At 36.6% G+C, this 24,142-nt stretch overlaps 1 protein-coding gene across 5 annotated transcripts in view; it reads left to right on the forward strand.

Moving 5' to 3' along the window:
• Positions 1-24,142, forward strand: part of HLCS (holocarboxylase synthetase) — an 89,971-nt gene that overhangs the window by 4,624 nt on the left and 61,205 nt on the right. For all 5 annotated transcript variants that reach the window (XM_083734753.1, XM_083734752.1, XM_083734751.1 and 2 more), the window contains exons 3-6: positions 86-248; positions 2,161-3,122; positions 3,647-3,829; positions 22,435-22,706. In XM_083734753.1, the coding sequence (XP_083590879.1) occupies positions 197-248; positions 2,161-3,122; positions 3,647-3,829; positions 22,435-22,706 (1,469 nt within the window). In that variant the 5' untranslated portion in view covers positions 86-196. The remainder of the gene's footprint in view (positions 1-85; positions 249-2,160; positions 3,123-3,646; positions 3,830-22,434; positions 22,707-24,142) is intronic.

Consider the following 24,142-nt stretch of genomic DNA (forward strand, 5'->3'; position numbering starts at 1 on the left):
TAGGCAAAATGCACAACTATGGATATGAATGCTACATAATTTTTAAAAAAATAATCTGGGAAATATGTCATGATTTTTTCTTCAGATTGTGAAGTGGTCAGACTATTGTTCACCTTTGGCCTTCAGACCTGGCGAACCTTACATATTATTTGCTGAAACAAGCATAGATAACTTCAGTAGCCTTGGGATAGCATTCATGGAAAATAGACTCCAAATGGATAATGGAATGAAGCCTCAAAAAATTGTGTGTAAGTATCTTTATAATTAATGTGTTCCATTGCAGTGGCCCACAAAGCGACTTGGACCAACATAACTTAATTGATATTCTGTGCAAGAAAACGGGTAGGGTCCATCCTTGTGTCTGTTAATTGTAGTTCCATTATTTATATCATTTACTAGGTGCATATTTTGTGAATTTAAGGCCCAGTCTTAATATTGCTATGTTAAGATTATGTGCTGTCAACTTCAACACAACATACTTATGACAAACAACCCATTTCTACACTTTTCACTGAATTCAGTGCTTGGGGTTGGGACTTTTTATACATCCAATACATTACATATTGAAACAATAATCAATCAATAATGACTGGCCACTGTGTAGATGGGTGTCATAAATGGCAGAGATAATAGGACTCATTGATACATCCGGAGAGAAGTAGAGGGCTAGATGTCATAGACAATCATACACCACACCATAAAATGCTTTCCTCAACTTTGATGACATCAACTCCCACTCTCAGAAACTAGAAGTAATTTACTCTAAGGAACAGGGCAGTTATGTATGAACAGTAGTGCTCACTATAAGGGGGGGGGGAACCTGTAACTCTGCATTGGTATAGCCAGTGGTCGGGGATGATGGAAGTTGTAGTTTGACAGTATCTGGAGAGCCACAAGTTCTAATGGTGTTCTTGTTCTAATGGTGCAGTTTTATATTTTGCCCAAAATGTTGGGCCATCATTGAGTTATTTTATTATTATTAGCATTAGCATTATGAATTGTGTATTAAAACATGGAACTTTACTTGAGCACCTTTCCTATGAAATAGTTATTTGGTGTTCACACCATTCTTATAAACATTTAATTTTTAATCTCTCAATTCAGTTATTTTGTTGATTGGGTAAGCTAATGACTGACAAGCATAAATCTAATTTTTATCCTGGAGTTTCTCTGAAGTGTAAAAAAAGTTATAAATACTTAACCATTGCAAAGTATCCTCCAGATACTGGAGAATTTAGAAGTTCAGGTCCTCCTGGTGATGTCTATAATTGTACGTTATTTAATAATGCAAAATTTAGTAACTGCTTTGGAATGCAAACTTTTCCTTTAAAAATGTTGTTTTTTTAAGCATGCTTGGTTGGAGATGCATTGAAACTAGTGATTTCAATGCACCAGTAGTTGTGCAAGGTCTTCTACATTAATAGTAAGTGAACACAATGGACACAGATAGCAAATGGGAAAGTGCATTGGTATTTTGAGTTGGGAAGGGATGACATTGTCATCCAGACTGCCATGCTGATGAGAACTGTATCCATAATTTGTGCATCTGCATCCAGTCAGCACCACTTTTTTCTTGTACTTTGTAAGCAAATTTCTTAATTCAGAACCTACACAGATGAATATGAGAATATAACCACTGTCCATACACAGTTGTTTGCTGAGCTGATCTGGTTGCTTATTCCTTCTGAAGGTCAGGCCACTGAAGTGTTCTTAGTTAGATATCCAAATATGAGACTCCAGAATTAACACATGCCAATCTTGACGTTTGCCACGTTTTGGTTCACTTAATTGCTTAGCCGTACTTGTCCTCAGTCTAACTGTTAGGCGTTTTTCTTTTGTGTATGCCTACAATAGCTTATTGGCATAGGGTTTAAGTAAGACAGGCACTTTTTGTTAGGGCAAATGATGACTTTAGTCACCAACAGCTTAATCTGAAGATGTGCTTTGCAAGCACATAATTTTTTACCAACAGCTGCTTCATTGCATCATCATGATAACATAATGTTATATTGCATTGCAAACATGCTGGTAGTAAAATGGAGACTTGTCATCACAATTATTTAAGATTAGAACACCAGTTTAAGCTTATATTAAAGGCAGCATTATTCAACGTTGCCATTATTATGCATTCTGTTTAATAACTTACTTTAAATATGTCAGCTGTTCACTTACAGAAATCAGCACTGGAAGAGTTAGAACAACTGGCTCCAAATACCCAAAAAGAGGGAAATACTAATAAGATGCCACTTGGTGAACTGACTCAAGGGTCTACTTTTGAGACTGATGCTAAACCAGAAGAGGAAGCTCTTGATTGTGCAGCAGGTGGCGATCAAGAAATGCAGAGATCAGCATGTAAATTGCAGAAAGTAAATGAACATCCTGAACAACTTGAGCAAATATCTGAAAAGGAAACTGGAACTGGTGAACATCACCACCTTCATCTTTCCAGCTGTCATGAGTGCTTGGAACTGGAAAATAGCACAATTGAGTCAGTTAAGTTTGCCTCTGCAGAAAACATTCCAGATCTTCCTGATGATTATAGTGGCAATTCTGAAGATGTTAGTGATAATCTGGCAGGAAACCTGAAAAGGGTAAACCTTACTGGGAAGCCTCCTAATATTTTAATTTACGTTGGTTCTGACCCTGGAAAAGTGAAGTTTGAGGAAATAAAATCACTCATCATGGAATGTGTAGATGTTAATGCTTATACAGTCTACCAGTTGTTAGAGAATCAAGTTATGAGCGTTCCATGGCTTGACAATGCATTGCTGTTGATTGTTGCTGCATCACACCCCATTTCAGATGATGTGTCCAAACAATTTCTTGCTTTTATGTCAAAAGGTGGGAAGATTTTGGGACTTGCTTCTTCTTTCACTTTTGGTGGAATACAGCTAAAAAGTAAAGATGAACTGATGGGCAAAATACAGGACTTCGTGTTTTCAACAGCAAAGAGCAAAGAGGTTAGACTAAATATTCTAGCTAGTGGGAAAGTTTTCGAGAGAGAAACTACAGAAGAATTAAGCCCCATGAAGCTACTAGGCTACTTGGAGAGTCCAGATAAAGATATGGTGATTGTCCATCTACCCTATGGAAATGGTGGTGGAGAAGCCATTCTTTGTCAGGTATGGTAGACATAAGTTTTGTTTGCAAATGTTTTTCTCAATGTTTTCTTAAAGAATCCTGCTTTCAGGAAAATGACAGATTTGTAGGCAGATAGATTTTCCAAGAACATGTCTGTAAGTCTGCACTATAGCATTTCCACTGTCCCTTCTCTAGTAATAAAATTCCATATTATAGCCTCTTCATAAAAGGCAGTATCACCCAGTTCCAACATTCAGATTAAGTGATCTAGCATTTAAATTAATTTAAATTCTAGGCTGTTGGAAAAAATATTTTTGGGGCTATTTTTAAACAAGATCAACAGTGATCTTAGCAAGTAAATATTCATTGTCACTGTAGTACCATTTCTGCTTTCTGTATTGTATTAATGTGTAGTTGCTATAAAAAAACAACCCAAGTAGCTGGTGATTGAAGATTATCAGGGTGCATCAGTGTAGTTGATTATGCAGTTAATGTAGTAATCCTGGGTTTTTTAAAGTGACTTTTAATACATTTGAAGGGTAATATTTCTGCCTTGTATTCACAGGCACATTTGGAAGTGAATGTCAAGGGTTTGTCTACTCAAACAAAGGATGACTTCAATTTGCTCAAAATGAGCAATGCCAAAAGATATGATGTTCTTACCGAAATCCTGACGCTACTTCATTTGAGCTGTGATTTAAGTGAAGTTCCCCAATTAACTCCTATTTACTTGCTCTCATCTGATAAGGTGAGCCTTATTTAATAGTATTCATTTTAAAGGCAGCATTCAAAATGCCCAGTTGCTCACTTTACTGTGGCTTCTTTCATACAATATTTTATTACTGGACAACAGTATGTCTTTGACTGCGTTCATAACTGGGCATAATAAAGAACTTAAGTCTTGTGGAATAATTTTGCGAGCTATAGAAACCAGTGTTACTTTTAACAGGCAGAAGTTAGTGAACAAAAATACATAAAAAATAAGAGAGAGAGAAGGCTTGCAAGTATATTACGACTGAAGTTTTAGTGAACTGGAGGGCTTCTAAAGCAAATCTTAAGGTTTAGAGAAGAAACACATTTGGCATGAGAAACAGGTTGGAGTTCACCATATTCAAGATCAACTCAAGAGTCCACTTTATCAAATTCAACTTATATCTCAAGTGAATTCTATGTTGTGAATGCTTCATCCCATAATAAATTTGTTAGCCTTTAAAGTGCTACATGACTGCTTTTGTTACAATAGACTAACACAGCTATACCTTTTTTGGAGTGGGGTCCTTGATGCCTTTTACTTCTCTGTGTTGTGGAAGTGTATATCCACAGTTTACAAGTTTTATTTTTCTGTTGACTGAGTTTCTTGCATTTTTATGGAATATGATTTTATATAATCTGAAACGCTTTTCTTGATTGCTAAGCTAAGATTGAATCATTACATCTACACATTTTGAAATGTCTGAATAACATGACAGAATTTAGATGTGATTATGAAATTTTAGTCCATCATTCACTTGGTTTCAGTAAATCATGAATACAGTAGACAATAACATCAAATATATACTGATAATAGCATTAAAACAATGCTTTAATATGTTGAATATGTGCTTATATGTCCATACAGTAACCTATATATAACTTATTTCCTTAGGTTATTGTATGTTTCCTGATGATCCTTCCTGTGATCAAATCATGAGTATCTAAAATAAGGGAATGGTACTATCAGACTGACAGTATGCCTTTGCAGTTAGCTTGGTGCAATAGTAGAGGGGGTGTTCCTTAGGCCAACTTAATGAAATTAATTCGGATTCTGGTAAAACTTGTTCCTTTGTATCTATCTCTTGGAAAGCTTTTTAAAATTATTTATATCCAGCTATACTGTCTTTCTGACTTGTAATTCAATCACATTTTGGAAATTAATGCTTGTTTAATATAGGTATTTATTTTCAATGTAAATAGAGTTTCAGTTGAATTTGAGAAGGTTTTTAATCTTTAAAGGCAGTGTAAAATATTTAAATGACTGAATAAATTATTCAGAACATACTGTGTACAAATCTAAACTAGCTCATTTCAGTGTCTGCTTATACAGTTTTCTAGCACTTTTAACATTTATTATTGGTTTTGGGGAAAGAAACATTATGCCTCTGAATGCCAGTTGCTGGAAATCAAAAGTAAGAAGAGTGCTCTTGCACTCAGATTCCGCTTGTGTGCTCCCCATTGACATCTAGTTGTTACTGGGTTAGGTCAGCCTTTGGCCAAGTCTAATATGACAACATTTCTTCTCTTGCCACAAGATGGCACTTCTGAGCTGCTTTAGAGCTTAGGTTTGTCTTGTTGAAATAGTGAATTTAATAAAAGTGGTTATGTTTGCCTTAGTCAGACACTGGTTTTTAGGACTTAAACCTAAAGATTGGACTTAAAAACCAATCTTAAGCAACTCAGGGAATTCAGAAGATATGTTGCAGCAAATTGCACTGAAAATAATATTTACATTTTAAAAATTATTGATCCTGGGTTCACTTTTCATTGCATAATTTACACAGGAATAGACGTATAGCATAGGTATTCTAGGAGATTATAACCTGTGCAGTAATAAAACAAAGTTCCCAAATTTCAACTATTATTATTATTATTATTTACAGTCCACAGTTGGGCAATATATAGGGACCAACGCAAGTGTCATGAATGCATGGCAAGCTTTCAACTTGTCCATAATTCTTCATCAAGCAAGATTCTACACAAAACGGGGGGTAAGAGGAACGAGGAAAAATAAAGAATGAAAAATTAATTTGATGTTGTAACCGTGGAGTTGGTTTGTAGAGTCAGTTCTAATATGGAAATTATAGGCTGAATAATTTCCACTCAGTGCTGCATAGATCATCTTACACAGTTAGGATTCTGGGATACAGAAGCAGTGGCTGCTCCATATTTCTGAGAAATTAAAGTTTGACTTGTAACAGATTTGTCTAGATTCTTATAGAACACACAGGTTGTTGGGTAGACAGAAGTAAGGATAAACACTAGCAATTTCAGATGATGTGCTAGGTAAAAATAGTCAGTTGTTCTATATAAATGCCAATTGCAACCAAATTATTCAGGAGCACCTAGTGGTTGAAGGGGATGGTAATCTCCACATGTCGGGGTCCATTGTCAGGTAGTAGAAATTCATCTTTGTCTTGTAGATTTCCCCCTGAATGGCTAGGTTACTATTTTCCATCTTTCTGCACACAAAAGTGCCTGGGGAGAAAATATCCCAAGAAATCAACTGATTTTTGTTTAGTGTGCTTCCCCCCTTTTTTTGTCCAAAGTGTAATATGTTGAAGTAAAAATGTTCCATGGGTTTTTCAAAATGAAATTTTAACCTGGGCAGCAGACATCAGTGATGGTTTAGGGATTTTACTACCCCCAATATATTTTAGATTTCTGCTTGAAGAAGTAAACTGTCTCCAAAGCTGTTTGTGTAATTTTTTATGTTTCAGTTCATAAACACACACTGGTTGCTTCTATTTTGGATGTCTTCCATTAAAAATTGCTCCCTCCTGTCTTCTGCTACCTCTTTGCCCCCGAAGATGTTGTTTACTACAAACAGCACATTGAGGGGAAAATAGCAGTTAGGTCAATTTCAGGAAAAAAGTGGTGTGAGGCTGCAGTCTGGATCATAGAATCATAGAATTGTAGAGTTGGAAGGGACCACAAGGGTCATTTAGTCCAACCCCCTGCAATGCAGAAATATTTTGCCCAACATGGGTCTTGAAACCGCAGTCCTGAGATTAATGTTCCATTCACTGGACTATCACACACATTCCAGATCAAGGCTCAGTGGCTGGTTTTTCTTCAAAATAAAAGCAGTTAGGTTAAACAAATGTGCTTAAGCCTATGACTACTGTTACATCTAATTTGGCCCTAATATAATAATGTCACGAACCTGCTATATTTTATTTTTAGTTGAATGGAAAACAAATGCTACATGTATAGCTGTGTCAGCAATATATGCTTGTGCTTGCAAGTATTAAAGGCTGAAGAAGGTGCAATCTATTAACCTCTTACTGTAAGAAGCCCATAGAAATCATTACAATGAATAATTGATTTTCAAATAGCTTTGTTATTTTTTCAAGTACGTACATATCATTGTTTTTTCTGTCAAGGTTAGACCTGCAAAGCTCATTGTACTTCATATATTGTTCAACTTTTTTCTTATTTTATCCCATTTTTATTTTACTGTAAATAAAATGCAACAGGATTTTTTTTAGTTTAGTTTAATGCATAAAAAGTTTGCACACCAAAAAGAGTAAAGTATGTTTTAAAGGGGTTTTTTTTTTGGTAAATTATTGAAAATACATCAATTGGACATGTCAGCCACATCATTTTGGCATGTTCAGTCCTCATTGGGATGCTTAATAATGTTCGTACTTCAGGAAATAATTAGGAATTCTTTAACCAGCACTTAAAGAATTGAGATATTTGTACAGTCATACCTCGGGTTGAAGTAGCTTCAGGATGAATATTTTCGGGTTGCGCTCCGCGGCGACCCGGAAGTAATGGAGCGTGTTACTTCTGGGTTTTGCAGCATGTGCACATGCTCAAAATGACGTGACGCGCATGCGCAGAAGCAGCAAAACACAGTTGCGTCTTATGTTTACTTCAGGATGTGAACAGGGCTCTGGAACGGATCCCGTTCGTATCCAGAGGTACCACCGTATAATATACAAGTGGGAGCCTGAAACACAATGTTGCAGTATGGAAGGCTACTTTTTGTGGTTCCAGTCAATCCATTCCATTGCCTCATGGTCTAGTTTCCTTAGGTGCCCAATATTTTCATCTTCATTCTTTTAAAAAAATTGTTCCCTTTTAAATTTGTTTTTTTCTAATCTTCTTCATGGACTATCACCTGTATTTTATAATGCTCTCATATTTTCCCCAGTCTCAGAAATAGTTTGCTACTACTGTTTCTGTCAAAGACCTACCACAGTTGTAAGCCTTAGGTCTGATTTTAAATTTTACATGCCTTTCAAGTCCGGTGTCTCTCAACATAGCAGTCAACTTTTCCCCTTTCATGCAAGGAATCCTATTCGGAATAAGGAAATTTCCCTTTAAAAATGGGAAATGTTGACAGCTATGCTCTCAACATTCTGATATCCCTGCTATCACTTTTTGTTCCTTGCATGTTCAGAAATATTACAACTTTCTCCCCCTACTTCAGATCTTCTAAGTTTGTTTGGAATGTGGTGAAGGGAAGAAGACTCAGGAAAGTCAAATTGCTTTGCTTGCATAGTTTTTGATGAATCCATTGTCAAATGACAACCTGAATTACTGATCCTGCTTCCTTTTTACCCACCCCTTTGGGTAAGGAGACTGAGCAGACTGCAGAATCAATATTGTCTCCTTCCTAGTTCCCCATATTCGTCTCCTTGGGTCTGTGCAAAACCCTCAGTGGTTGTTCATCCTCAGACTATCCTAATTATTCACGGGTAGTCCAAGTCTCTTCCCCCCCCCCATGCCCAGTTTTAGTCTCCTCTCCCCTTCTTTTAGGATATTTTACACATCCCCCTTTAAAATACATGTTTACTGTCTGTTCCTGAGCTCCACCTTGTCACAACTAACTCACTTTTGCTCTCACACATCCACTTTATTGATAAGGAGGCTGAGGCTTCTGAGTCATTTAACTGATTTATTTTATTTAAAATTAGGTGTCCCTCTTATGCAATCAGTCAAGGGTGCTCTGTAAACTTAACACAGTATGGTAATTTTGGAAATGGCTAACTGAAAAAATGCTCTTGTTAGCAAAAATCATAATACAGCTGAATAGCGGGAGATTCAGGACAGATTAAAAGTACTTCACACTATGCATTGTTAAACTGTGGAATTCCCTGTCACAAACTGTGGTGGTGGCCAGCTTGGTTTTAGGATTAAATACGCCATGATTATGGCTTTTACTCCCAAGATCAAAGGCAGCATGCCTCTGAATACCAGTTGCTGGGGAAAAACAGAGGGAGAGGTCTATTGCCCTCATGTCTAGCTTGTGAGCTTCCCTTTGGCATCTGATGGGGAGGAAAGATGCTGGACTAGCTAGGCCTTTGCTCTCATTTAGCTACTTTTCCTACGTTCTCAATAGTGTGCTGTTATAGTAGTAATAGCAACATTTTGCTCAAAATGCTTCATTTACTTGATCTGATTCTGTAAAACAGCTTAATATTAGTGATTTATGCAAGACTTCTAACAAATCTTTATGACTGAAATATTCTATATCACCTATTATCAGACATTGCATTTTCTTCATTGAAAAGTCTGGCCCATGTTGGTTTCTATTGTTACATTTTTGTGGCAATCCTCTATGCACTGTTGTTCTGCCTCCTGAATTGTGCTTCACTATGTTTAAATTTTTAACTTGAGGTAATGGTGTTAGCTTTCTTTTATGGAAAAAAAGGAAAGGACTGATTATGATAACTATTTTCTGTAGTAAAACCCATTCATTGTCTTCATTATGTATGTATTCCTGTAACAAAATCAGCATCAATGCATTCTTTGTGTCTAATTTTTAGAAGGCTTTTTGTTTTGGTGAGAGAGTGCTGTTATTGAATTGTGTTTTGACCTACTTTTTCATTCATGTTACAAACTAAAGACTGGAAATGTGAAATGTAAGGGTGACAGTTTGACCACATTCTGAGACTTGAATATGTTCACAAGTTGCAAAGCCCTTAATTCAGATTTGTCCTCAGCATTGTGGACCATATGTTCACAGCGCGTTCCATAGTTGGCGCTGGAAACATTCTGCATGTTCTCTGTCTCCATGAAAAGTGGGAATCCACTAATGCAAAGTTCTCAGGTTTATTGACTGCAAAGGTTGTGTGGGAAGGGCTATAACTTTGTCTTGAACAAATTTACCTCAAAATAAGCCCTCCTGAGTACACTTACCTTTGACTTAAAGGTAAGTGTGCTCTGAATCTCACTTTAAGCCACATCATTCTATCCCCCACCCTGCACTTACTGACTTACAGTATTCTTATATTGCCATAATGTAGAGACTCAAAACAACATCTGAAGTCTGGCAATAGATTGCTTTTTTAATACATGATACCTGAACCATCTGCACTTAGAGTAATTAAAGAAAGTGACTGTTTTGGATTCAGTTTCAACCTTAGAAAATGTCACAGAAAATATCCTTTTGAGTTGCAGAGTTATAGGGGATTGGTGTGAAGCAGGTGGGTGGTTTTAAATATATAGACTCTGTGTCTTATAAAGTATACTCTGGAGAAACTTTTCAATTTGGCAGTAATTTACTTAACTATGACATCAGCTGCAAAGATCTGGCAAAAAATGGAGCATTTCCAAACCTGCAAATGTTTTTTTTACCCCTTTAGTGCGGTTTCTAGCTAATGCACATAAGAGACCTGGATGTGTGTGGAAGGTGGCATCTTCCTCAGTGTTATGAAATACTGTCACATTAAGATTGTTAGTTCATTGTCATATAATCTGATAGTCAAATAAAACCTCTGGATCCTTCTAGCTAAGTACGAGAATGTTAGTATTTTGCTTTAGCAAAGAAAGCAGATGGCAAAATCTTGCTATGGTTAACAATATTAGCAAAAATTAAAGTTGAACTTCAAGTGATAGGCAGAAACTTTTACTTTTGATGGTTTACCTGTATTGCTGAATGTATGATGAATTGTTTGACTCAACATTTAAGAAAACAATGGTTACCAGTTCTAAGACACCACTGAAGTCTGAAATAAATGCCATCAATACTTTTGAAGGTGAGCATTAAAATGTTTTGTATATGTTTCTTCACAAGCTAAGGAAATTGTGGATGTGCAGATAAACTAACATAACATGTTGCTGCTAGGAAGGCATCAGGAATCAAAATGAGTAACACCTAAACAGCAGTTCTAAGATTAAGGCAAACATTGAATTATTTGAATCAGTTTTCTAATTGTGCACAATTAGAAAACCAGAGGTACAAGTAGGTATATCTATTTTAATTGCCAGGTCTTACCATTATGAGCATTCTTGTGATTACTTTCTTTACTTTTCAGTGTCTTATCCCAGAATGGGTATGAAAAATACTAAGATATGTATAAAATACATCAATTAGTACATTAACCTAATCCAAGCAGGGAAAGATTCTGCTTAATGCTTCAGATTGCTTTGTGTCATAGGCTGGTTAGCACTTTACCCTTTTAGTCACTGAAGGTACAATGCAGTGCGGATCCAGAAAGACAGGGGCATCCAACTTACTTATTTCTAAGATTTATATATTGCTTTTTATTACTAACAATTTGTGGGAGGGATTCAAGTGCATACTGGAAATTTAGGTATGTACAATTAAAAATAGGAAAGACACTTAAAAGTGTGGGTTGAACAAATGGTTAATGGGAGGATGTGTGAACACACTGCAAGTAAATCAGGATGAATGCTCACTGTTTTATAACTGCCCAATAAACAAATCAGAACAAATACTCACTAAAGACCAGATGCAGTCTACTCACCATGTAAGCTTTGTGTAAGCAAATGCTGGGCAGATGCTGAATAAACAGGAGGAGAGCAGAACAATTAGTAATCCTAATTAAAATAAAGTAATAAATCACAAGTAGACAAGCCTCAAGTTTTCATTTAAAAGGAAAACAGTAGAAGAATAAGCAAGTTTCCAAAAGCACAACAGAGAAGCAAAATCAAACCTTTCTGTTTCTCCCTATCCAGCAGGTGCATCTGTCTTGCTTGCCCATCAACATCCCCAGATATCAGTGTAGGGACATAATGTTTTAGTAGCTTGTATACAGGTCCATGTCATAGTGCTGATTACAAGGTTTTTCATTCCAGAGGGATTCAAAATTCAACTATGATTGAAATAGTTTATAGAGCATGTAATTGTGCCTAGCATGTTGCAGTGGTGGCAGCAAAAAAGCCTACTGTGTTGCCACCATTGCATCCTCAACTTGCTATGGAACACTTCTTAGGGTGGTGAAAACTTTAGGCCCAGGAACATCAGTCCACCCCTACTCACAGAAGTCTATTGTGACACATTTGCCATGTGCTTTAAGAGCAATAGCACTCATTTCTGCTCCAGCCTTGATGCCACAGTTGATATAGGTCTGGTGTCGGTTTCAATCCCTTCTTGTGGGCAGGATTTAACCCCTGCTCATCAGCTGATAGTGCAGGTTGAATGCTGCTTTGGATGGCTTTGTGCTGCTATTCACTTCTGGGCATGCATTCAACCAATGCAGGAGTTAAACCCTGCCCTTGACCCATCAGCTAACATCATGAGTGATGTCAGCTAATGGGTAGGTGAGTATGATTTGGAGGAAACGGCCTTGCAGGCCAACTTGAACTGCCTGGTGAGCCAAGGTTGACCTGTGAGCCCTGCTTTATAAGAAAACATAACTTCCTAAAAACTGCCTCATTTGTGACCTGAGGTTGCTTTTTGATTGTGGTTAGCATATCTGTTCAGGGTTACCAGCAGAAGAAAGATTAACTTTTAAAAGCAGCAAGAGGAAAGAGGAAAGTTAATGGATAAAGTGGATTGTTAGCACATAATTCAAACCTTAAGCATGTACTTCAGAGCTACTTTAAATGTTACATACATCTGTGGAAAATATATTGGATATTGAAATACTGTTTTTATGCTTGTTTATGTTGTTGAAAAAGCATAGCAGCAAGTTTTATTGCTTAGCCATAGTCTTTTACAATTCTTGATGAAAATTTAGCAGATGCATCTTTCAAATAAACCATAAATAGCAAAAGGTTAATATAATCAGAAAAATTCCACTATAAAAAGTAAACAAAAATAAGACCATCAACAAATGAATAAGGTGTAGAATTAAAAAAAACCACAAATTTAAACGCATATTAAATTTTGATATGTATTTTTTAAAATTCCAACTACTGTATTGAAAGAATCTGCTCTCACGTGTTGCTGCTATTTTGTCAGAACCACGGTTGATCAAAAGTAAATCAATATATTGAACTATAAGTCTTAAAATGATTAACATCCTAGGAACTAAAGGAACCAAGATGAACTCTTTGTTTGACTCCCTGCATATAAATCAAACATTAAAAGTAGAATAAATAATCATGAATAGTTTTTTTAAAAAACTGCTAAAATAGCTGAATTCAAAACAGTTTCAATTCACACTAACCTTGAACTGGAAACTTATTTGTACAAAAAGATGCGGAAATCTCCAGCAGGCCAGATTCTCAGACTGGGCAAAAAGAAAACCTCAGTCTTTATCCCTTTCCAAACTGCTAAGCAAACTAAATAAACAGTCAGTCCTTGGCCTCTGTACTTAGCATTGAATTCAAATAATTGTTCTTCCCCTGCCACCTCCACCACAAGCAGCCATATAGCCTTCAGGATGTTCTGCAGCAGACTGCTTATCAAGGTTCTCATAAGGTTGAGGTGGGGTAGGGAGAACAGCTGCTGCAGCAGCTCTCTCCTTCCTTGGAAGTTTTTAAACAGAAGTTGTATGACCATCTGTCATGAATGCTTTAGCTGACATTCCTGCATTGCAGGAGGTTGGACTAGATGACCCTTGGGGTCCCTTCCAACTCTTAAGATTTATGATTCTGTACTCTCATACAAAAAGCCCTGAAAGGCTAAACAAGAACAATAGGTGACAGATTGCATTATGTGGTATGCACAACTGTCACATAATTAAGTGCAGATTGCTTGAACACCTGTCATTCTGCTTACACCCATAGATATGTATGTTTTGAGTAATCCACTTCATCTTAGAATTTCTTATAAAGAATATTGCTTTATTATTAGTGCTATTTAGACCAATCTACCTTTCATTGTTCATTATTCTGAGGAATTACACTGCTAATTCCTGATATAATGAAATAATGGAATTTATGCTTTAGCTGAAAACATAAGGTAATTTAATTTATGACTTAAGTGAAAAATAAATGCTATATAAAAATTCCTGCTGTTCTTTAAAAGTTGTGGCTGATACCAAACATTAAAACAGTTCTGTTGCATCTTCTGCTTGACGCATTATTGAAGTTTGTTTTAAGAAAATACCATAAGATGCTTTGCAACCCAAATCCTATAATGGAAACGTTTTTAAAGTGCAAATTTAAAAATATATTGCTATGGTGAAATGTTCCAAGACAACCTATAGACTATGATGTCATTAAAATTGCTGCAGTAAAGAATTCAGTATACATGGCTTTTGTCAATGACTGATAGCTTTTTCAGTACTGTGAAATGCTATTATATTTTGCTGGAATACCTGTGGCAAACTTAATCCTATATGGTGGCAAGTCTGCAATTTTTATGACTGAAAGAGACATCACTAACAGACTAGCAAAATGTTTTAATCTTCTAAAAGGTCTAAAAACATTGGTTACATTCTGTTTATTGTGACTACTTGATAAAAATAATTTATTTCTGTAATACTGAAAGGAAATCAGCAATTGCTTTCATATTAAACTACTGCTCATTCACATACAGGAGGTTTTTTTCCAGTAGACTTTTGGGCATTTCTGACATGAACATGGTACTCTCTTTATGTGAGAGAGTGTTTTCTTATGCATGAACGGTATTAATTTTTTATATTGTATGTTTTCAGCTTAGGATGATGTTTAGCCTTTGACCTAACCACTTTCTTACAATAAACAGTTTGTTGATGAGAGCAGCTGCTAAGAAGATTGCTTCCAGACTGTTCTCACAGCACTGAGTGAGAGAAAAAGTAAAGCAGAGTGCACCTTACAAAGGGCAGGCATTGCAAAATTATATTCACTGTGCTTGCATTATATTATATCAACATCTCTATATTTATGCATTGAAATACTCGGTAGCAGAGTGTACAACAGCATAGTTGTGTGTCTTCAAAAATAAGCTACTGAAAGAATACTTATATTTGCAATGATTCTGGAGTAGAACTTGGATGCAGTGGTAGCTGGGAAGTTGGTAGAGATTTTCTTCTAATTTATGAAATTGTTCCAATTAGTACATGAGGGTGTAGTTGGAGAGATTCCTTGATGCTGGAGTTTGGGTCTTCTTGGTTAGGAAAAAATGTGAACAAGTGGGGACATGATAGAGGTGCATAAAACCACGCATGTATGGAGAATGGCATACTTCCTCTCTCATACTGTACAGTGTAATTTGCTGCAACAGATTATGGTGATTGCTAGGGATGTACAAACTTCCCACCATTTTTTCTCACATAGATGCACATTCTTCTAGTATTTTTTCATTCTGCAATGAGTTTATTTTACCCAAGTCTTTCTTCCGGTGTGTCATGTGAAAATAAATTATTTTCAAATACATTGGAATACATATACCATGGAGTACAATAGACATGCCTCATCCATCAACATATTTGCAAATCAAAACCTTCCACATGTGTTTCCCTTCAAAGCTAATGAGTTTCCAGAGAGGTAGTCTTTTGTAGCAAAACAAGCAGTCTTGTGGTGTGTTAAAGATGAAAGTTAATGAAGTTGCTAATCGCCCATCACAAAACTATATGTAGCTGCAATTTTGACCATGTCTACTCAGTATGTCCAATTAAATTTAATGGGCCTTACTCCTAGGTAAGTGAGATTATGTTTGCAGCCTATCTCAGTAAGCTTGAGAGGATTGAAGCTCATGTCACTCACTTAACAACATAGAAGTGTTTTTATTAGAACATTTATTTCTTAACTGTGTATTTAATACAGCAAATGGTCATGCATTTGCATGTGCTAAAATAGTGTTGAAGCTAATTTATGTTTTAAATTGTTTATAGTAATTTTTTGTGTGTGCCAATGTATTCCTGCTATGTGAAGAAGAATAATGATTTTTTTCAGTTGAGATTTGACTGGGAGTAGGGCAAAAATATTTTAAGATTTGAAAATAATGATTAAGAGGGTGGATGGTAAAAAATGAGCGGTCAAATCCAGATGGTTCTTCCCACATTGACAAAGAAGTTTGGACTTTAACTGAGGGCACAGATAAAGGATACAGCTAATAAAAGAGATCACTTCTTTCCATGTGAAAAGAATAATAATGAATGATGCAGGGGTCAACAGCCCAAAGTCCACAGGTACCATGATGCCCGTGAAGGCTTCCAGCGGTGCACCAATCAAGCAGACCCAGACTATGAGCTTTAATTTTAAAAATCAAGTCTCTAGCCCAAGTTATGGGGGGAAATGTGCAGGTACCATCTAAGAGATTTATATGAAATACCTTGTATGTTTTTCCTGGTAATGCAGGATGCTCTGTGTTGTTATTAAATGGCAACAGCACCTGTTGGTTGGGGTTTTTTGTGTGTGTGTGTATGTGAGAGAAAGGGAGTGCGCCAAAGAGCACACCATATTCAGGAGTAGCAAACCGTAGCTGACTTCTCATGAGAAGCATATGGTTGTTGGTGGGGTTATGGTTGTCTGTCTAATTTTGTGTATTGCCATGCCTCTCTATTGCAGCCATTTTGTGACTGACACTCTCAGCAATCTTTCAAAACTTGCTCACAATCCAAAAAAGTTGGCCACCCTTGGAAAAATGTACTCTGTTGCATTTTAAAATCCACAGGAGAACATGGATTAAGACTGCAATCTTAACTCCACTTACCTGGGAATTATTTCTGAGTGGTCATGGCCAGGATTGCAGCCTTAGTGCATATAGGCTGTTTCCCAGCAACAAGCAGCAACCTATACAAAGTCTACTAATAATAATAATAATAATAATAATAATAATAATAATAATAATAATAATAATAATTTATACCCCACCCACTCTGGGCAGCTTCCAACAAAATATTAAAATACAGTAATGCATCAAACATTAAAAGCTTCCCTAAAGAGGGCTGCCTTCAGATGTCTTCTAAAAGTCTGGTAGTTGTTGTTCTCTTTGACATCTGGTGGGAGGGCGTTCCACAGGGCGGGTGCCACCACCGAGAAGGCCCTCGGTGCTGGACCTCTGTGTCAGGGTAGAATGATGGGGGTGGAGACGCTCCTTCAGATATACTGCACTGAGGCCGTTTAGGGCTTTAATGGTCAGCACTAACACTTTGAATTGTGCTCGGAAACCTACTGGGAGCCAATGTAGGTCTTTCAAGTCCAGTGTTATGTGGTCTCGGCAGCCGCTCCTAGTCACCAGTCTAGCTGCCGTATTCTGGATTAGTTGTAGTTTCCGGGTCACCTTCAAAGGTAGCCCCACATAGAGCGCATTGCAGTAGTCCAAGCGGAAGATAACTAGAGCATGCACCACTCTGGCGAGGCAGTCCGCAGGCAGGTAGGGTCTCAGCCTGCGTACCAGATGGAGCTGGTAAACAGCTGCCCTGGACACAGATTTGACCTGTGCCTCCATGGACACCTGCGAGTCCAAAATGACTCCCAGGCTGCACACCTGGTCCTTCAAGAGCACAGTTACCTCATTCAGGACCATGGATTCCCCCACACCTGCCCGTCTCCTGTCCCCCCAAAACAGTACTTCTGTCTTGTCAGGATTCAACCTCAATCTGTTAGCCGCCGTCCATCCTTCAACCGCGTCCAGACACTCACACAAACTGTGAGGCACCTGTTGGACAACAGCAAATATACACAAATGAATATCTAAATAACATATATTGCAAAGCAATTTGAATGGCTATTCAATTTGCATATCTGTTTTTGCATGTTAAAGCATTTGTAGAGAATTAAGGTGGAAAGCTTTCATAGTAGGAGTCTGTTGTGATGGAGCTCAAGTGAGTAGGTGAAAGGAAATCTATTTTATGGTGCATTTTCAGTGGATTCCTCTGACATTCCTAGTTATTGTGTTAGTTTCATTGTAATATTTTTAGTGTTCTTTTAAATGTGTGTGCTTTTTGTGTTTTTCACTGTTTCTCCTGTACATCACTTTGAGATGATTGTTTAGAAGGCAGTTAATAAATTAATGATACTAATAGTGATGGTTACCAGCTTAGATGGCTTTAAAGAGCCATCTAAAACTATCAGTGGTACTCAACATGATGAATGGTTACTGTCTAATGCCTGTGAACACCAGTTGCTGGGGAGTGATTGGTTTTGTGCTCATGTCCTGCTTATGGGTTTCCAACAGGCATCCGATTGGTAATTGTGAGAATAGAATGCTGGATGAAATGAGTTTTGGACTAATTCAGCATAGCTCTTTTTATATTCTTAGAAGGGTGTTCAGTTGGCCCTTATGCTCACTTCTGTTCTGCATTAATTTGTGACAGCCTACAACAGTCATTTTAAACAGGGCATTGTGAGGCCAAAAGCGCATTGATTGTGAAGAGTTTGCTATATGTCATAGTCACAGTTTGATAGGTTCTGTCTGGCAAATTCTTAAAAATTAAATTTATTGCACTGTAGCTGTATTATCTGCACAATCTGAATTTCCAAATGAACAAGTACTGAGGTTTGTCCTTATTTGCATTAATACAAGCATGTCTGCCAACTTAAAACATAATTTTATGAAATGTTACCCAGATTAGGCCCCCACATTTGCTGTCTTTATCTGAGAAAAAAATAAAATATCTTTATCAGCTTTGTATATGATGTTAAACTTGTATTTCTGCAAACTTTAAATTACTATTTCTTATCATTATGTGCTAAAACAAAATAGTGTAAGTGAGAGGCAACCCTCCCACTTTCAGAGTTGTACTACTTAGCGCGGGGGGGGGGGAGGTGTCCTCCTAGTATAGGAATTCAAACAACTTTTTGAAATTAATTTTTTGTGTGGTTCCTGGGATCATAGCAGATGTCACTTCTTTTTATCAGCAGACCACTTTCAAGTATTGACTGTGTTGGCGCTGGTGTTACCATTTCCTTTATTTTGGATCACACGAGGCTCCTATTGCTACTGTTTTAGATTGTAGTTTGTTTGTGTTGGTATAATGACATGGAAGATCTCCAAAGGACATTTGACAGTTTCACTTTTATATGTCTGGGGTAATATAGCAAGTAAAGTATGTGTGCCAGTTTGGTTTCTTCATGGTGTTCAATTAAGACCCAGAGTGTAGTACTTAAAAAAAAATAATCAAAGACATTATTGATAATTTTTTACCCTTTTCTAAATTTCAAATAAGGGTGATTCTTGAACCAAACTTTTTATAAGTGAAAATAAGCTAGAAAAATAACATTTTAGCTATATGAAGGTGTGATATCTATAAATTCAGTCATGTTAGAAACAGGTTATTCATAGTCTTCAATACACTGCTGCTACTCTGTGTATAAGTTTCAGTTGGCAGCAAATTTTAATAAATATATGGTCTTATAGAATTTAAGTTCAAGCTATATGTATATTAAGCTTTATAGATTTTTGACAGAGTTCTTGTAAACTTACAAGTTACTATTTCAATGATCTTTTATCTATACTAGATGTCAGCTATTATGCACTGTGTAAAAAAATTAATTGATTTCATATACCCATCCTCTACATGACCTTTTCCTAAATTTTGTAATATGTACTTATAATTTGTTTCTTTTTTAAAAGCTGTTTTTGATGTGTACATTACAAACATGTCAGAATCTGAATAGCTTCCATACTTTGGAGAGCTTTCTGTAGTTTTAACATGGCCAGATTTGGCACTTGATTAAGAGTTACAGGGTGGGTGAGTACTTAATGCTTTCCTAACTTTCCATTCCTTTACTCCAGATTGTTTCACAATGGCTTTTCCCCCTACAAGGTTCCAGTTGCATGTGTGCAAGAGTTACATTATTTTTGTCCTAGATCTTAATTCTTTAGGTTTAGTAATTCTTTAGGTTCACTGCCAAAATGATCATGAAACTTCCACAAATTGAAACATTGAAGTTGATGCTCATGCATGAGACTTAAAATCTACGCCTACTATAAAGCAACAGCTGAAATAGCATTTGTATTTTGTTTTAAAATATATATTGGACTTTATTCCTAGAAACCAAAAAGCCTCAAAGTTCATTGAAGTGAGTTTATGTAAGTTTATGTAACTATGGTTTGCTCCATGGCAGGGAAGCAGGGGAAAGCATATGGTGTTAGATTTCAGTTTGTTCATGTTTTCTTTGGTGACACAAGAATGAGATAATTTTTACCTTTCCATTTCATGTGATAAATGCCATGTGATGTCAGCTAATATTTACTAAGTTAATGAAACAGATACCTTTTCCTTTGCATTGTTGAATGCTTACGGTACTGTTGGTATACAATTGACAAGAAATATTTACATATGCAACCACCGAGATGAAATAGCACCTCCTGTCATGTCAAAAAGGAATATTGAAGTTGGCTCTGAAAGAGCTATCTAGCCATCTAGTAATATGCAAAAAGTGGGAGCTATTACATCACATCACCCTTCGGTATAACAAGTGGGGTATTGCATACAATTATCCATGTTACTAACAGTAGGCTTAATGGTGCAAAGTGAGTTCCCATGGCTTGCTTCAGATGTAATACAGGCAACCCTCTATTTATAGGGGGGTTACATTCCAAAGTACTACACGCGCCAGTGAAATCACATATATTTGAAACACCATTGGGAAAAGCCTGCAAACACCCCATTCCGCTCCTGCCCAACCCCTTTTTGTGACTTTTTTGGTCACTTCCAGGTTCGACACGCTGCACATGTGCACGGTCACACACATATTGAGCACGTGTAAATGGGGAGGTTGCCCATACATATACATGTTTTAAAAAGGGAAATATGGTTTAAATTTGTGAACATAAAATCATTGTATAACACTTAAGATTATAAACTAAAATTTGTTCTTTTGGTACAAGCTTAATAACTTACTTAAATTGAGCTGTCATTGATTCTACCAGTTTTAGGGTAGGTTGTTATTGATATAAATGCTTGTGTATTTTTAATAGCAAAACTTTAAAGTGTTTGAAGAGTGCCACCTTCCTAATGATGATGATAATTTTATTATTTATACCCTGCCCATGTGGCTGGGTTTCTCCAGCCACTCTAGGCAACTTACAGCATATATTGAAACATAATAAAACATCCAACAGTAAAAACTTCCCGATACAGGGCTGCAAATATAGAGATTTGCTGTGATGGCACATTCAAATGCCAGCAGGTGTCTGTGTAAAACACAGTCCAAGCAAATGCATGCATTCTTAGCTAATTAAGCATGGTTTAATTTTAACACACATGGCTACTGATATATGTTTTGTGTTCTTTCTCATAAGTTGATGCTGGCTTCTGTAATCATTACCAGGAACCTCGGTCTCACAATTGTGCTCTTTATGTGGTATTTCTGACTAGGTCTCAAGGGAATATAAGGTCAGATATTTGAACATTAGTACCAACACCTTTCATTTAAGTGGCCACTAGAGGCTGCCACAAAACAGTGCACACCTTGGTCTATAGCTTGTAAATAGTGTTAAGTTCTGAGTTCTGGAATCAAAGCACTTAGGTGTAGGGATTTTCTTTTCGTTCATAGCTTTGAAAAAGTAGTTTACAGACACACATATAGGTTTGTTTCATTTTTATTAATATTTATGTCTTATCAATATCCCTAAAAACAATATTATATTTCTGAGATAATGCTTAATAAAACTGGATATAGATTACTACTGGCAATGGTCTTCTCTTGTTTCATACATTTTCATATGCCAGTATATTTTAAAAGAAGCCCCTTTTTGACGCTAAACAAAATCTCATGGATCTTATGGATAAAGTAACAGAGAAGAAGGAAGAATGGGCTTGAACAACTACTTCACATTCTTTAGATAATGCTCTTTCCTTCAACAACTTAAAAAAGAATTACATGTTAATATTTTAAAATAGATTAAGATTAATAAGGGATATATTTGGCTAAAAAAACTAGTTTGAAACAAAAAATATTTCTTTTTGATGAAGTAAAGTGAATTTTGGCATGAAATTGTAGTCATCATTTTTTCAATTGATTAATTGCTTGACACATATGTCTCCAAGTGACATAAAAAATGTGAAAGCATAAAGGATTTGATAAAATCGGGGGAGCGGGGGAATGCATTGCAGTAAAAGTCGTAAAAGAGAATTAACAAGTCAGACATTTCCAACATTTCAGCAGCAAAAATGCTCCCTCAGAAGATGGTTTGACTATTGTCCATCAAAAAGAGAAGAGATTATAATATTCCAGAATTCCAGATTACAACATATAAAATACAATGAAATCAATCTATGACTAGCTATAAAACATCAGTAAAACATCACTAGATACTGGTAGATGCATTCAGACCATCATCAACATCCTTTTGGCTCAGGTAAAAACCTTTTTATGAACAAGCAGGTGATAAATTTTCAAGTAAATAAGTAATACAATGGTGCATCAAATAATGGGGCACAAACTGTTTCAAACTGACTTTAAAACTCAATGAGCTTATAGCATAGCATGTGTTGGGAAAACTGTTGTTAGAAAACCTTATCTTCAAATAAATGATTCCTAGCTGATTTTTGTCTAATTTTGTTTTATGCCCAACAGGATGTCCATGGTTTATTTTTGGGGTGGCTTGAAAGAAATGTGAATGCAGAAGGATTAATCAGATCCAACATGGTGTCCCTCAAGTTTGTATCATCCTGCATCAAAGGAACAGAAGTAACACCCTCGCTCATGCCGGTAGTTACTGAGATGGAAGCTTTCTCATCCGAACATTTCAGTTTTGAGAGATACAGGCAAAATCTACATACAAAGAAGCTTGGGAAAGTGGTTCTGTTTGCTGAAGTTACATCAACCACCATGAATCTTCTTGATGGGTAAGAGTAGCTGTGACTTTGATAACTTTTTTCTATATATTAGTTGGCAAAAACAAAAATGTTCTGTTGGACTTCCCATACTCCCAATTTACTGAAAATAGTTCTGGCATAGGAATACAGGGACCCTTAACATTTGACCAATTTGCTGAAAGAGGTTAGACAAATGTTAAACATATAAACTGTCATTCATTAATCAATATATATGCTTTACTACGGAATCCATAGTACATTTTTCCTGTATTGGGAGCATTAGATCCTCAGTCTTATAGATGTAACAACACAAGCTTTAATTCATGACACAGCAGCTCAGGGGTGTTCCATGCTAGTATTCAGCTTTTCATGTTGCAGGGTGGTAGTTGTCTTTTGAACATGTGGGGTTGGAATGGTGATAGGGATGAGAAGGTCACTCCTTTTGTCTTACGATACTCTGTTAGAGTTAAGCTGTCTCCTAACTTCCAAAAAACTTATTTATGTGTACGGCCCTTCCACTGTGTACTCTTCCACTGGAAGATGCCCTTTCCCCAGATGATTGCATGGACCTAGAATCTCCTTCTAGTGTTTGAAGGAGGTGGAACTTGTTTCTGCACAAGAAACTCAGAGCACAGAATCAGCCTTTTTCTAGCAGGAATTGAATGAATTTCTAATTTGAACTTGAACAAGTGGAGTTATAAGATTGCAACAGCAAATATATGTTACACAGTTTCCAAGGTAAGCAGCTCCACATTTTTCCATTGTGACTGTTCTGAAACTGAGCTTGTGAAACAAACCTTTTTTTTTTTAGCAAGCAGGCTAACATGCTGAACGTTTCTTGTTGGCAATTTTGGTCTGTATAAATCTTTGTTATTTTAAAATTGTTATTTTAGAATTTTGAATCACACCACCAGCATCACTGCAGTTGTGGTTTTGGAAAAGCTAATGAGCAAAGAGTATCTCATTGATAGCTGTAGTTCTTTAATTTATGAACGTAACTGTTTCAGGTTTTTAACATCAGCAACTAATTTCAAGAGCTTATGCCGTAATAGTTATACCTTAATGTGCTAATATTTTAATTACAGGTTAATTAAACTGTACTGAGCAAACTGTCTATATGCATGCAATTTCCCATAAATTGTATAATTTTAGAATATTTCAAGGCAAATGTTGAACTCTTCATTATATTTTGTGCTATTCTGTAGCTAGATGAAAAAACTGACTTTTAATTTAATGGAAAGGTGAAGTTAAAGGTAAAGGGACCCCTGACCATTAGGTCCAGTCGTGACCGACTCTGGGGTTGCGGCGCTCATCTTGCTTTATTGGCTGAGGGAGCCAGCGTACAGCTTCCGGGTCATGTGGCCAGCATGACTAAGCCGCTTCTTGCAAACCAGAGCAGCGCACAGAAACGCCGTTTACCTTCCCGCCGGAGCGGTACCTATTTATCTACTTGCACTTTTGACGTG

This window comes from Podarcis gaigeae, assembly GCF_964106915.1.
Source record: "Podarcis gaigeae genome assembly, chromosome: 4".
NCBI classification, from domain to species: Eukaryota; Metazoa; Chordata; class Lepidosauria; order Squamata; family Lacertidae; genus Podarcis; species Podarcis gaigeae.